Raw genomic sequence first — 13041 nt, 5'->3', positions numbered from 1 at the left:
CAAAAGGCAGAGCAATGCCTCCACACGTGAAAGTTGCTTCCTGCAAGTGGAAGGGAAAGGAAAGTCTGAAACGGAATGGCCCAGAGACAGAGCGAGAGTATGCTTCAAAATCTGCTTTTTCGGGGACGCCTGGGTGGCTCAGTCAGTTAAGCGTCCGACTTCGGCTCAGGTCATGATCTCACCGTTCGTGAGTTCGAGTCCCGCGTCAGGCTCCGTGCTGACAGCTCGGAGCCTGGAGCCTGCTTCACATTCTGTGTCTCCCTCTCTCTCTGCCCCTTCCCTGTTCATGCTGTGTCTCTCTCTGTCTCAAAACTAAATAAATATTTAAAAAAAAATTTTTTTTTTAAATCTGCTTTTTCATATTTGCCTGAGCCACGGAGGTCCTTGTCCCTTATATCAGTGATTCTCAGCCCCGGCTGCACTTGGGAAGCACCTACAGATCTTGTGCGAGACCTCCCATGCCCGGGTCCCACCCCCAGATACTCTGATTTAACTAGTCTGGGGAGGACCCAAGCATTGGTGTTGTTTTACAAGATCCCTGGGTGATTCTAATGTGCCATCAGATCGACGCCATCACATCGAAGCTTTGGAGAAAATCTAGAAACCTAGATTGGCCTTTTCAAGCCTTAAGTTACAATTACTTGTTTAAAGTAATTTAAAAAAAAAATTTTTTTTAATGTTTATTCATCTTTGAGAGACACAGAGACAGCACGTGAATGGCGGAAGGGCAGAGAGAGAGGGAGACACAGAATCCGAAGCAGGCTTCAGGCTCCGAGCTGTCAGCACGGAGCCTGACGCGGGACTCGAACTCACGAACGGTGAGATCATGACCTGAGCCGAAGCCGGACGCTCAACCGACTGAGCCACCCAGGCGCCCCTTGTTTAAAGTAATTTAAACAATGGCTGAAATGGTTTGGGCAATGTTTACGTGGGTGTAAGCATGTATAAGTTCATTGTGCACTTTCCTGAGTATTATGTTATGCCTCATTAAATAAAAATAACAAAGAATAGGGCAGGGGCTCCTGGCTGATCAGTCAGTGGAGCGTCTGACTCTTGATCTTGGGATCATGAGTGTGAGCCCCGTGTTGGGTGCAGAGATTACTTAAAAAAAAATTTGGGCGGCTTTCTGTGTATTGTTAAACAGTGGTTTTCAAGACATATCTATTGTTTAAAAAAAGAAACACAAAGTGCACAAGGTTACTAAATAATCTGTATGTTACCACTGATCTTTTTAAAGAGAATATTAGAAGTTACCTGTGACCACACCTCTAACGCTATTTAAATTTTGCTCCAGGTGCATGTTTTACCTATTCCGAAAAAATTTTAATGCCGGTTCCTGGGCCTGGCCCTCATTTTACTGAGTCAGCTTCTCTGGGGGCGAAGCCCATGGATGCCCATTCCTAACAGCCTCTCTCACCAGGCGATTCTATACACATCGTAGTTTGAGAACCCCTGCACGGGCTGTGCTGGACTGGCTTGGGCCGCATCCCTCTGTGAGAAGAAGCTGTGAGAGGCGCTTGGCCCACGGCCTGCTGGTTAGGGAAGAAGCTGTTCGGCCCTCATTAGGGGTGTCAAAACCTCTGAGCTGGTGCCGAGGTCAACCGCTCGTGTTTCCATTATAAATTTTTTTTTAAGTTTATTTATTTATTCTGAGACAGAACACAAGCCAGCAGGGGAGGGGCAGAGAGAGAGAGAGAGAGAGAGAGAGGGAGAGAGAGAGTCCCAAGCAGGCTCCACACTGTCAGCACAGAGCCCAGGGTGGGGCTCGAACTCACGAACTGTCAGATCATGACCTGAGCCGAAACCAAGAGTCAGATGCTTAAGCGACAGAGCCCCCCAGGCGCCCCGTGTTTCCGTTATAAATCCACGGTCTCCTCACGCCATGTGTCGTGTGCACGCGTCTTGCCAACATCCCTCTTTCCCTGTTAGGTTTCATTTTAAGTCGGCTCCCTGAAGAGCCTGGGGCTGGGTCTTAGAAGGATGTGACAAACCCCTTCACCCACGTAGGGCACTACCCTCCTCCTCTTAGCAAAGCCGCTGAGGCAGAACACGGCTTCGCAGGCTTCCCCGTGGAGCCAGCTGAGACCATCCCTCCTGGGCAAACAAGGCCACCTCCGTGCAGAGGTCCCCTCTGTGTCCTTCTGAATGCGTCCGTCTCCCTCGGCACTCTGTCCTTACGTCACCAAAAACATTTTATCCTTATTCTATAGAGCATCCTGGCCGTCCCGCTGGACTGAATTTGTCTTTCCGTCCTTCCCCCACGCTGACAAGAAGATCCTGTAATAACATACACTTGGTACTTTTCTTAACACCATGAGTCATTGTACACATGGGTATAGAGTCGTGTTTTGGAGCCTGAGAAGCTAATCCCAAAGGGTTTTGCTCTTGCTTTCGTGTACGTCTGCGTGCGAACAAATGTGCTCACGCACGCCCTGGATATCTGTTTTATTTATGTATTTATTTACTTATTATTTATTTCTACTTTTGAGAGAGAGAGTACGAGTGGTGGAGGGGCAGAGGGAGAGGGAGAGAGAATCTTAAGCAGGTTCCATGCTGAGCACGGACCCCGACGCAGGGCTTGGTCCCACGACCCTGGGATCAAGACCTGAGCTGAAATCAAGAGTTGGACGCCCAACCGACTGAGCCACCTAGGTGCCCCATGAATATCTGTTTTGATTTCCATGTGCATCTAGAAGGTTTTTCCACAATCCACCTTCAAAGAGCATTGCACATCTGTTGAATACATCTGTCTATACCTCTCCTCATGGGCCCTACTAAGACCGCGTCTCCTCCCTACTGAGGAGCATCTGGAAACTTCTCTCCAGGTAGCCCAAGAGAATTGTCTGTCTGTATGTCTGTCTCTCTCTCTCTCTCTCTGAACACACACACACACACACACACACACACACACACACCCCGCTCTCTCTGTTACTATCTTAGCACCCATTTAGTAACCCTCCAGCTCACGTTTTTTCCAGTCTTTGTTGCGCCTACAGTGATGGAGTGGCCTTCCCTCTCTGCCCACAGGCTGCACCTGGGAATTTGGAGCCATGGTAAACTACATCAAGAAGACCTATCCCCAGACCCAGCTGGTCGTCGTGGGCTTCAGCCTGGGCGGCAACATCGTGTGTAAATACCTGGGGGAGACTCAGGCCAACCAAGAGAAGGTCCTGTGCTGTGTCAGCGTGTGCCAGGGGTACAGCGCGCTGAGGTGAGTGGCCTCCCCGCCTGCTCCTGCCTCTCTCCCCCGTCGGGGTCTTTGGTTTGCGCTCCGCTCGTTGAGGTGCCCCAGTCAGTGCTCCAGCGCTGGTCTGGGAAGACCAGAGGGACCGTGGAAGTGTCTGGGCCTTGGAGGCACCTTGGTTTGCTTCCACATCATACACGGGAGTTGTCTTACCAGACTCCTTAAGCCCGATCCGCAGCTGTGCTCGGCGATCAGATCTGTAACTGAATAGGCCGCGGTTTCCCTGTGGAGTCTCTGCGAGGTGATTTTATCTGTTGGTGCTGCAGGAGTTTTGTAAGAACTGTGGGTTTACCAAAGAACACGAGACGGGTAACCCAGAATCTGGGAGCTGGGTCTTATGACCCCAGATCCCTCCTGCCTACAGAAGAGTTGAGTCTCGAAAGACATGGGGAAGGATCTGTAGAAACCATGGAATCTGTGCCCTCACCTTCAAATACTAGTCTCCGTTCGGCATCCCAGACATCACCACAAGGGAGACGACCTGCTAGATAAAGGTTTATCTTACCCCTTAGTCTCCTGCCCACAGAGCCCCGCAGGATGAGCCCTAGGGGCGCATTATCATCTGCTCTGACTCCCCCTCAAGATCAGTGCTGCCCCAGATCTCCCGAGAGCCAGCAGACACACACGCTCATTCATTCACGCACACTTCTCCAGACTCTTCAAATGCATCCACATTTTTCCCGTACTCACTCTTCATGATAATGGCTCTTGTATAACGCATGGGTATGACCAATTATTAAAGATCTCTTGAGGAAATCCAGTATTGCACAAGAAAGTAAAAAAAAGTCTCCGTCATTGATCCGACCTAATACCAAACAGTCCTTATAGTTAACAAATGATTCCTTCCTTTTGGCCTCCCGTTATCTCTCAAAATGCTGCTTAAACCTGTTTCAGCATTTGCTGATGGATAGAGGCTGTCTGTTGTTTCCAAAGATACATATTAACTGGAATTTGAAGCCGGCACAGCCAAAGGGCAAATGCAAGCCTAGAATTCAGCCTCTGCCCGTGAGGCGTGAAGCTGGCCAAAAAGGAGGATTTAAATGGGCCCGAAAGAAGACTTGAAAAACATCCCTGACGGAACCGTTCCTGAGTTCTAGGGCCGAGGCCTGAGTTCTAGTTTTCCTCGCCTGCACAGTGGGGAGACAATACTAATAAATTGTACCTACCTCGTAGTGCCGCTGTGAGGGTCAGAGGAGTGCACACGTATGCAGGGCAGGGACGTAGAGAGTCCATCAGTGACCAGTAATGACCATCGTTCATGGTGGGACAAGAAGGTAACGCTAGTGGGTCACAAAGACCAGTCTGGTGAACTGGTGACAGTTTTCACTGCGTTAAGAACCCCTCGGGGGACCATCTTAGAAATATATCCAGTTTCTTGGGTCCCAGCCCTGGAGATTTGGGCTCTAGAATCTGGGGCATGAGGCCAGGAATCTGCATTTGGACACATTCCACGAGTGACTTCTGATATTTAGCCACATTTAGCAGCCACTGGGCCTGGGGATCTCAGCGGCCCCTCCAGCTCTAGTATCATGGGCCGAAGTGATGATACTAGATACCCCTCATCCTCCTGCCGGGAATCCTCCCCTTCACTGCCCTCTGTGCTCCGGAGAGCCAGCTGAAAGGACACGTCCCTTGATCTTGGCTAGAAATATCCAGTTCCCAATTCATAGCTGTTATGTAACCGGAGTTAACCAAGTCGCTGAGAGGGTAAGGTCCCTACCACAGGTTTCAGGGGAACGGGTCCTGACACGAGGACCCTGCCTGCTCTCGCCTGACAAATGGTCCGGTTTTCAGCAAGCCTTCTATCACCTGTAAGATTGGAATCACCAGAGTCCCTTCCTAAACCCAGTGCTCTGAGCACGGACTTTGTGTCCAGAGAGCACAGCATTTGATAAGTGGGAGGATGTAGGACAAGTTTGTTTTCTTTTTTTTTTTTTTTTGTTTCCACCAAGACACAAGATCTTAAACGACCGCAGCTTCTTTTCCTTTTGCTGCAGCAGCGCCATCTGCTGTTGGCAAGAGCATATGATCCGTGCGGTTGGTGAACAAAGGGGTTTGCCCTCACGCGAAGGGAGCTTAAAATCTGCTAAGTTTAGACTCTGTGAGGTGCCGTACATTTTGCAGACAGTCTACACCACCTTCCTTTGAGACCTCAGAGATCGTCACACTCATACTTACTCATTATCACATCAACCTCGTACAGTAAGGAGACAAAGAGGCAACTTCATCCTCGGGAGCACAGAGAACCCACACTAGGGCCACGATCCTGTGGCCCTACGTACACACTGGAAGTGGTGGCAGGTCAGGGGGACCCCATCTCCCTGTGTGTGCGGGCGCCACCCTGGGCTCGGGTGCCCTCAACATTTTAATGAGATCTACTCCCCGAAGGACAGTGCCTTACTCAAAACCAGTGTCACCTTTTTTTCCTGCCAAGGCTTGAGGGCGATGAGCCTTTGCGGCACTGGGACGATGGCAGCCATGCTTCCTTTACGCCGAGGTGGAGCAGGGAGGGCTCGTCTGCCTCTGCCGGGGCCCCACGGGAGTCCGTGCTGCCGGTAAATCTCTCCTAGTTGAGCCTAGAGAACCGCTTGCCAGTGACCCATCCCCTCCCGCTGGCTTCTCACCCCAGTAGCGCACCAGCCCCGTAGCCAGAGCCAACCCCAGACCAGCAGCCGTGCCCGCTTGCCGTAGTTCGCAAAGCCTAGCTGCCGCCAGAGAAGCTCATCTAGGATGTGCCGAACCACCCGAGAGCAGGATACAAGAACCCGAAATGCCTGCCGTCTCGTAGACTTCGCATAGTTCCCTCAGCACAAGCAGCTGCCAGCCAGTCCCGGAAACGTGTGCGGTCAGACTCAGCGCAACTCTGGTTGAATTAATCATTTGAAATGTTCCTGCAAAGACTCTTGATTCTAAGTTCGTGCAGTGAGTGGCGATCGGCCAGGAGTGGCGGTGCCAGAAGATTACCTGCAGGTTAATTCGTTCCTTGATTCGTTTGGTTCCTTCGGCCAAGGCACCCTTCTAGGTAACAGGGACACAGCCAGGAACAAGGCGGAAAAATTTCCTGCCCTCATGGAGCTTAAAGAAAAGGGAAGGAAAGCCTTTCGGGGGGGCTGGTTTCCCATCAAATCGTGTCTTCATTCCTAAGGGAGCCCTCAACAATCTGGCATTGCAGAATCTGCCGGTAATAATATGATTCGAATCCAAGCGTGTGATTACAGTTGGGGGATGAGAGACAGCCTGTGTCTGAGGACCTCACGGCAGTTCTCGACAGTAGAAGGATATTTACAAAGCAGCAAACCAACCGATACGCGTCACTAATAGATTCCACACTAGGCATCTGGGTGCCCAGGAAGTCCCCAGTCAAGCGAGGAGGCCAGAGGGGAGGGCTCTTGGAAGGAGGTGAGGGTAGGCACAGGGTCCGGGGGGGGGGGGGGGGCGCCCTTAAAGGACAACAGACAAGTTCCCAGGTCTCCGTGTCGGTCGGCTCCTGGCTGGGGGAGCGTGTGAGCACCGCTGGGTCTCAGCACAGTGCTTTCCGCAAGCTTCCCTGCCGCAGAGAACACCAGACATCACTTTCCAGCCAAATGGCGTATATATTCTCTTGTTTGCTCTGCATGGGCAAACCCCAGACTATGGCTGCGTCTATGACAAAAGCAAGGGCTGTCATTCATAAAGTCCCTCTATAGACTTGTCCCTTCATCGGATCTGTGTTTATAGTGCAAGAACTGTATGCCGGTTTTAACAATCAGTAATTTTGCATCAGAGCCAAGCATGGGGGGAGAAACTGCTAAGTTTAGACGAAGCTCTGTGGGCAGAACTCCAGCCTGGAAGAATGCTTGGCTTTTCCACCACTGGGGTGTGAAGCTGACCAGATGGCTTGCCCTTAGTGTCTTGGGGGTTTTTGTTTATTCTTTATTGCTAATTCTTTCCTCTCAGAAAAATGAGAGTGACAGACCCTTTCACGTAGTAATCCCATTCCTATAAAAGGATATCCTCAGGGCAAATAGTCTGATGAGGCAGAGAGGGGACTGGCAGTCCCTACCCTTGTCTGAGCTCCGTGCCCCACCCTGCCCCAAAGTCCCGCTGGCTGGAATGAAGGATTCTGGGCCCACGTCCCAGTGCAGAGATGGTTTTCTTTCGCTTGCACTCTCAAGCTGAACTAGCTAGAGGTGATGACCTCTCCCCAGGTCAGTCCTGTCCCCCGAACCAGCTGCCAGCCAGAAGCCCTCTTGCCTGGGTCTCTCCGGACCAGACGCTCCACCGTCCTTCCTCCCAGAGGCCACGCTGTTCAAAGCTGTTTGGTTTTGCCCCCAGGACAGTACGACTGTCTTGCAGGGCCAAGCTAGAGATAACCGGCACCTGTCCAGCAGGAGGGATAGTCATAAAATATTATCCACAAATCACAGTGGAAAACAAGGGAGATTTTACATTTAAAAATCAAGAAAATGTGTAACATAAAAGAACGTGTATATTTAAAAAAAAATTTTTTTTAATGTTTATTTACTTTTGAGACAGAGAGAGACAGAGCATGAACGGGGGAGGGGCAGAGAGAGAGGGAGACACAGAATCTGAAGCAGGCTCCAGGCTCTGAGCTGTCAGCACAGAGCCCGACGCGGGGCTTGAACTCACTGACCGTGAGATCATGACCTGAGCCGAAGTCGGACGCTTAACCGACTGAGCCACCCAGGCGCCCCAAGAACGTGTATATTTAAAGTAGTGAGGCTACATCGGGTTCTGTGCTGACAGTGTGGAGCCTGCTTGGGATTCTCTCTCTCCCAGTCTCTCTCTCTGCCCCTCCCCTTCTCCCTCTCTCTCCCTCTCACTGTGTGTCTCAAAAATAAGTAAATAAACATGAAAAAAGTAATGGGGAGCGCAACTATGTAAAAATAAGTAGAATGGTGGAAATGGGAAGTCCTAGTTTAACGGATGTAAACTTCCAGATTCACAAGACGGAAAAATTCTGGAGATTTATGACCTATCACTGTGAATATGCTTAACACTACCGGACTGTGTACTTAAAAATGGTTAAGGAGGTAAATTTTATGGTATGTGTTTTTTTTACCACCACGATTAAATTTTTAAAAAGAAAAAAAAAAAAAAAGATTGTAGATGGGCAAAACTTGGAAGAGAAATTCCCTTCCCCAGAGAAAAACAGTTTTCTTACACTGGTGTGATAACATGCCAGGAGATGCTTAACATGGTTTGATTTTAAAGTTTCTTTAGCACATTACGTTCAAGGTATGTTGTAATATTGCCTACGTCCATGTCTTCTTTTGTAGCCTGCCTTGTTGTCCCTTTTTGGAATGTTAGGGTCACGCGTGCCCAGGTTCACAGAACCTGCGTCTCATTCTCATCCTCCATGTTTTCTCGAAGACCACAGAAAAGATGTTTGGCCGCCCTCGCAGGGTCTCAGCACTCTGAGATATAATTTACTTGAGCCGGGAGACTTGAATTCCTTTGGGTGTTAGGTGCGTGCTTTCCCCATCTCATTCTCTTCTGATTTCAGTTCCTTTTAATCAGTGCTTAGTCCACTCGTTTTGAAACTCTGAGTTGGGAGGTTGAGCTTTCTCTGAGCAGAGCCCCCCAGCAGCGTGAAGTGCTTGGCTCTGCTCCTCCCTGCCCCGGTGGATTGCCCTGAACGTGACTGTGGATGCCTGTTTCCTTTGGATCCTCTTCTAAGTGATCTAAAAATCCGTCGTCTCCCACAACCTTTTATTTTTATTTTTTAAATATTTTTTTAATGTTTGCTTATTTTTGAGAGACAGAGAATAGAGAGCATGAGGGAGGGAAGGACAGAGAGAAAGGGAAACACAGAATCCAAAGCAGGCTCCAGGCTCTGAGCTGTCAGCCCAGAGCCGGACGCGGGGCTCAAACGCACAAACCACGAGATCATGACTTGAGCCGCCGTCGGATGCTTAACCGACTGAGCAGGCACCCCACCCACAACACCTTTTAAAACTCTCATAACTGTTCCAATAGAAACCGCTCACCAGCAGGTGGCTGGGAAAGCAGTGCAGAAAATATCTTATTATTTAACATTACATTGATCAGAAACAAAGGCATTTTAAAAGAACTTTATTTGTTTTGATAAAAGGTAGGTAGACAGATGGATGGATAAAGTTCTTTCAAAATCCACACATGTCCCGGTGAAGCATGCTGCTTTGGGAGGTACTCTGCTTCTCATTTGCAGTCTCGATGACAGAATAGCTTTGTGACTCTCGGGAGGCATCAGCCCTGGCAGAGTCATCCTGGTTCTTTCTGAAGTGGATGAAACCTGCCTTCCTGGAGGATTCAGAGCCTTCTCCTGACTGTTCATTATGACACATCTCTCTTGTGCCCTCGTTGGCCAGACTCTCCTGGTGGCTCAGCCCAGGGAGCCCATCCTGCTGTCCCCTCTCTCTCGTAGAGAACGTAGCCACCTAGAGACAAGCCAAGAACGTGGAGGTTTGGAGGCGCCAGGGTGGCTCAGTCAGTTGAGCACCCAACTCTTGGTTTCGGCTCAGGTCATGATCTCATGGTTCACAGGTTCAAGCCCCGTGTCAGGCTCTGCACTGACAGCACAGAACCTGCTTGAGATTCTCTCTCTCCCTCTCTCCCTCTTAAAAATAACAAATATTTTTAAAAGAAGAACACAGAGGTTCTGCTGTTTGGACAAGTAAAGGGGTTCCTTCATTGTCTGGAGAGCCGAAGTCCCCTGTCTTTGGTGCCCAATTTGTGGCTTGCTTCAAACAACGTCTGCCAGATGTCACCCAAATGTTCTGTTCATATTTTTCCACCTTGGACCTTGGGCTCAACCCAGGAATGTGTTTTCTTGCGAAGAGCACTCTTCTGCTTCTCTTGCTGGAAGTTTCCCTCATAGCCACCCAGGGGCCTCCACAGGGTTCCTTCCAGTCCTGGTCCCATGTCAGCAAGTCCTGCTGATGCCTGTGAAATCTTGCTTGCTCTCCTCTGAGTTTTGTTCACCCTGTGTGTGTGGCCCGCCCGGGGGCCTGTCGCTACCCAAGACCGCAACAGTCTGTCCTTCCCTGTCCTTCGCCATTTGCTGGCAGTCAGTCCGCCATGTTTTCAGGGTTTCAGCTGAGTGTTCTCTCCCCTCCTGATCCATTCGCCTTGGTTTCCAGGCACACGTCTGTCCCGTCCTTAGGAGACACACGCCGCATCTTTCTCAGGAGCCTGCCTGCCCCCCAGGTCTCCTCAGCCAGGGCCAGAATCCAGACCCCTTACCACCACCAGCTGGCCAGCTCTCCACTCACCACATCCACCATTAACAGGAGCAGCGAAACACCACTAAAGTCCTCTGTCGGGCCTGTGATAAAGCTGTCTAGCTACCTCAGCCATAGAGCAATCAGTATGAAATGGATTCTCTCCTTCAACCCCCTGATCTGTCAGATGAGGCTTGGTGAGGTGAAGTGGTTTTGCAGAGTCTGGTGACCTATGTGGTGGGGTCGGATGGGCGGTATTCAGGTCCCTGCTCCGACTCTCACCAGCCGGGTGGCCTGGACGTCTCGTGAGACCTTCATGCCGCCGCCCGCCCCAAGGCCCCCGGCCCATCTGCCACACCAGCCTGCTCCTGCCTCCTGCCTCCTCTCGCTGCAAAAACAGGGCAGCAAAATGGGAGTTCGGCCTCAATGGGAACTGCGCTGTGCTCCACACGACCCACCGGTCTCTTTGCCGTCCCTGAGAATGATTGTTGAGGCTCACAGTTACCCGGTTAAGACTAACTTTGACTTTTCTCTGTATCTTTTTGAACTTTGATCTCCTCAGCAGGGCAAATAATTTTCAGTAGCTCATAATCTAAAATAATTGTCTATTTTCTTTCTTTTTCTTCTTCCTCCTTCATTATGATGGAAAATTTTAGGCACATATAAAGTAAAAAGAGTAAGATATTGAATTCCCAGGTGCCCATCACCCACTTAAGCAATGCCTAGCTCACAGCCACTCTGGTTCCTCCACAGCTCAGGCACACCCTGCTACCCCAGAAGCTGATTATTTTAAAGCGAATCCCAGGCATCATATCATTGCATCTGAAAATACTTTACTAGTTTGCACTGAAAGACTCTTAAGAACTTTTTCTTATGTAACCACAGTACCATTATCATGCCAAGAAATGAATGATTCCCTAATATCCCATTTCTACTCAGCGTTCAGATTTCCCTGATTATCTCACAGAAGGTTTTTAATAGTTGGCTTGTTTGATCAGGATCCATGTAATGCCTATGCGTGGCATTTGTTGATCTGTCTCGTAAGTTTCTTTTAGTCTATAGATTCTCCTCTCGGATTTCCTTCCATATATTGTTGTTGTTGTTGGGATTGAAGAAATGAGGCCTTTTAAAAAATATATGGAATGAATGCATTTATAACACATTGCCCTTGATTATGTTTTATTCAACCAGTATAAAATTAAGTGTTAGTTCCTTAATTTTATACACAAAGGTGGTGAAAGACAGTCCCTGTGTATGCTGAGTAGTAAAGCAGAGATGCTAGGAATCCGCGTCAGCCAGCATTGATGGAGGGAAATGGTTCCAGCATCCTTCTTCCCTGTCCTCCTCAAGCCCAGGGCCCCTGTGCGTCCCCCAGAGCCTCTCAGTGAGTGGTGCCTGTGATCTTCAGTCAAGAGAGCCTCCGCGGTGCTGTCGTTCAGGTCTTAACGTTTATGGTCAGCACCTCCCCACTTCCTGCCTTATGCGTTCCCTCTAATACGAAGGATGTGCTAACCAAAGCATTTACGAAGTCAGCCAAGGAAGAAATGGACAAAGGCAAGAGAAAGCTGGGATAATGAGACTGTCTGCTCTCTGAGGAGGGGGCAGCCTGGGTCCAAGGTCAGAGGAGGGGATGCCAGCGGAGGAAGCAGGTTCTGCCTCATGGATTGGGTGACTTCCCTCCTTCCTCCTCGCTCAGACTAAGAGGCAAGTGTCCAGATCCCTGCCTTAGTCGGGGTCCCACCCACAGTGATCTGGCCTATCCTTTCTGTGTGTGCGGCATTTGGGGAGCCCCCCGTGCATTTATAGAAGGGCCTTTTGACCTTTGAAGGCGGTGTTAGCTTTCCCACGGTTTATGTGAACTTCAGCCCACGTTTTATGAGCATGTCACACACCATTAAAGCCACAAACCCTCTTGCTTTTAACCTCCCACTACCTCTTATTTTTTAACCATGGTATTATGGGAAATGTTTGCCGTTCCAAAATTGAAGGGTGGCAGCCTTGGGGAAATAACTTTTATAAACTCTTCTGGATTAAAAAAAAAACAACAAAAACCTATGAACCACCCCGTCCCCTCTTTGGCCATCTGGGATAGGAAACCGATGGACCCCGCGTAGGAATGGTGACACCCGGGTTCACCCCCAGAGTGGAAGCAGGCCTCGAGACCCAGACGTCTGCAAGGTGGGAGTTAGCATGGACCCGGTGATGTTTGGGTTCACACCCAGGGAAGAGAGCACTGAGCAGGGAGGGCCGAGCCAGGCGGTGGGAATTAGCACACTGGTGTTTGCTCACCTGTCGTGTGGCCAAGGAAATCTGCGCAGGTGCACAGAGAAGGCCGCAGTTTCCCTTGACCTGAGTGCGTGGTGGTCTCCTAATCTAGAGTGGGGATAATACTACCTGCCTTTTACTGCTGGGGCTCAGGCGGTGACCCTCATGTCAGGTAGGCCTAGTCATGCTGCCGGTGCACAGTAGCTTGAGGGGGGAAAAGACTTCAGAATGAGCCGCAGCAGCCGTGCCCAGAGAGGGTGGGTCGCCCGTCGTCTTCTTCCGTTTCCTTGCCCCTTAAACATTCTAAGGCTAATCAATAGAAAGCCCACC

At 50.0% G+C, this 13041-nt stretch overlaps 1 protein-coding gene across 3 annotated transcripts in view; it reads left to right on the top strand.

Moving 5' to 3' along the window:
* The window catches only part of ABHD2 (abhydrolase domain containing 2, acylglycerol lipase), a 105542-nt gene that overhangs the window by 77157 nt on the left and 15344 nt on the right, over positions 1-13041 (top strand). For all 3 annotated transcript variants that reach the window (XM_042988084.1, XM_042988086.1, XM_042988085.1), the window contains one exon: positions 3028-3211. In XM_042988084.1, the coding sequence (XP_042844018.1) occupies positions 3028-3211 (184 nt within the window). The remainder of the gene's footprint in view (positions 1-3027; positions 3212-13041) is intronic.

This window comes from Panthera tigris, chromosome B3 (assembly GCF_018350195.1).
Source record: "Panthera tigris isolate Pti1 chromosome B3, P.tigris_Pti1_mat1.1, whole genome shotgun sequence".
Taxonomy (NCBI): domain Eukaryota; kingdom Metazoa; phylum Chordata; class Mammalia; order Carnivora; family Felidae; genus Panthera; species Panthera tigris.
The sequence above is the reverse complement of the archived record's forward strand: the minus strand, read 5'-3'. Positions and strand labels throughout refer to the sequence as shown.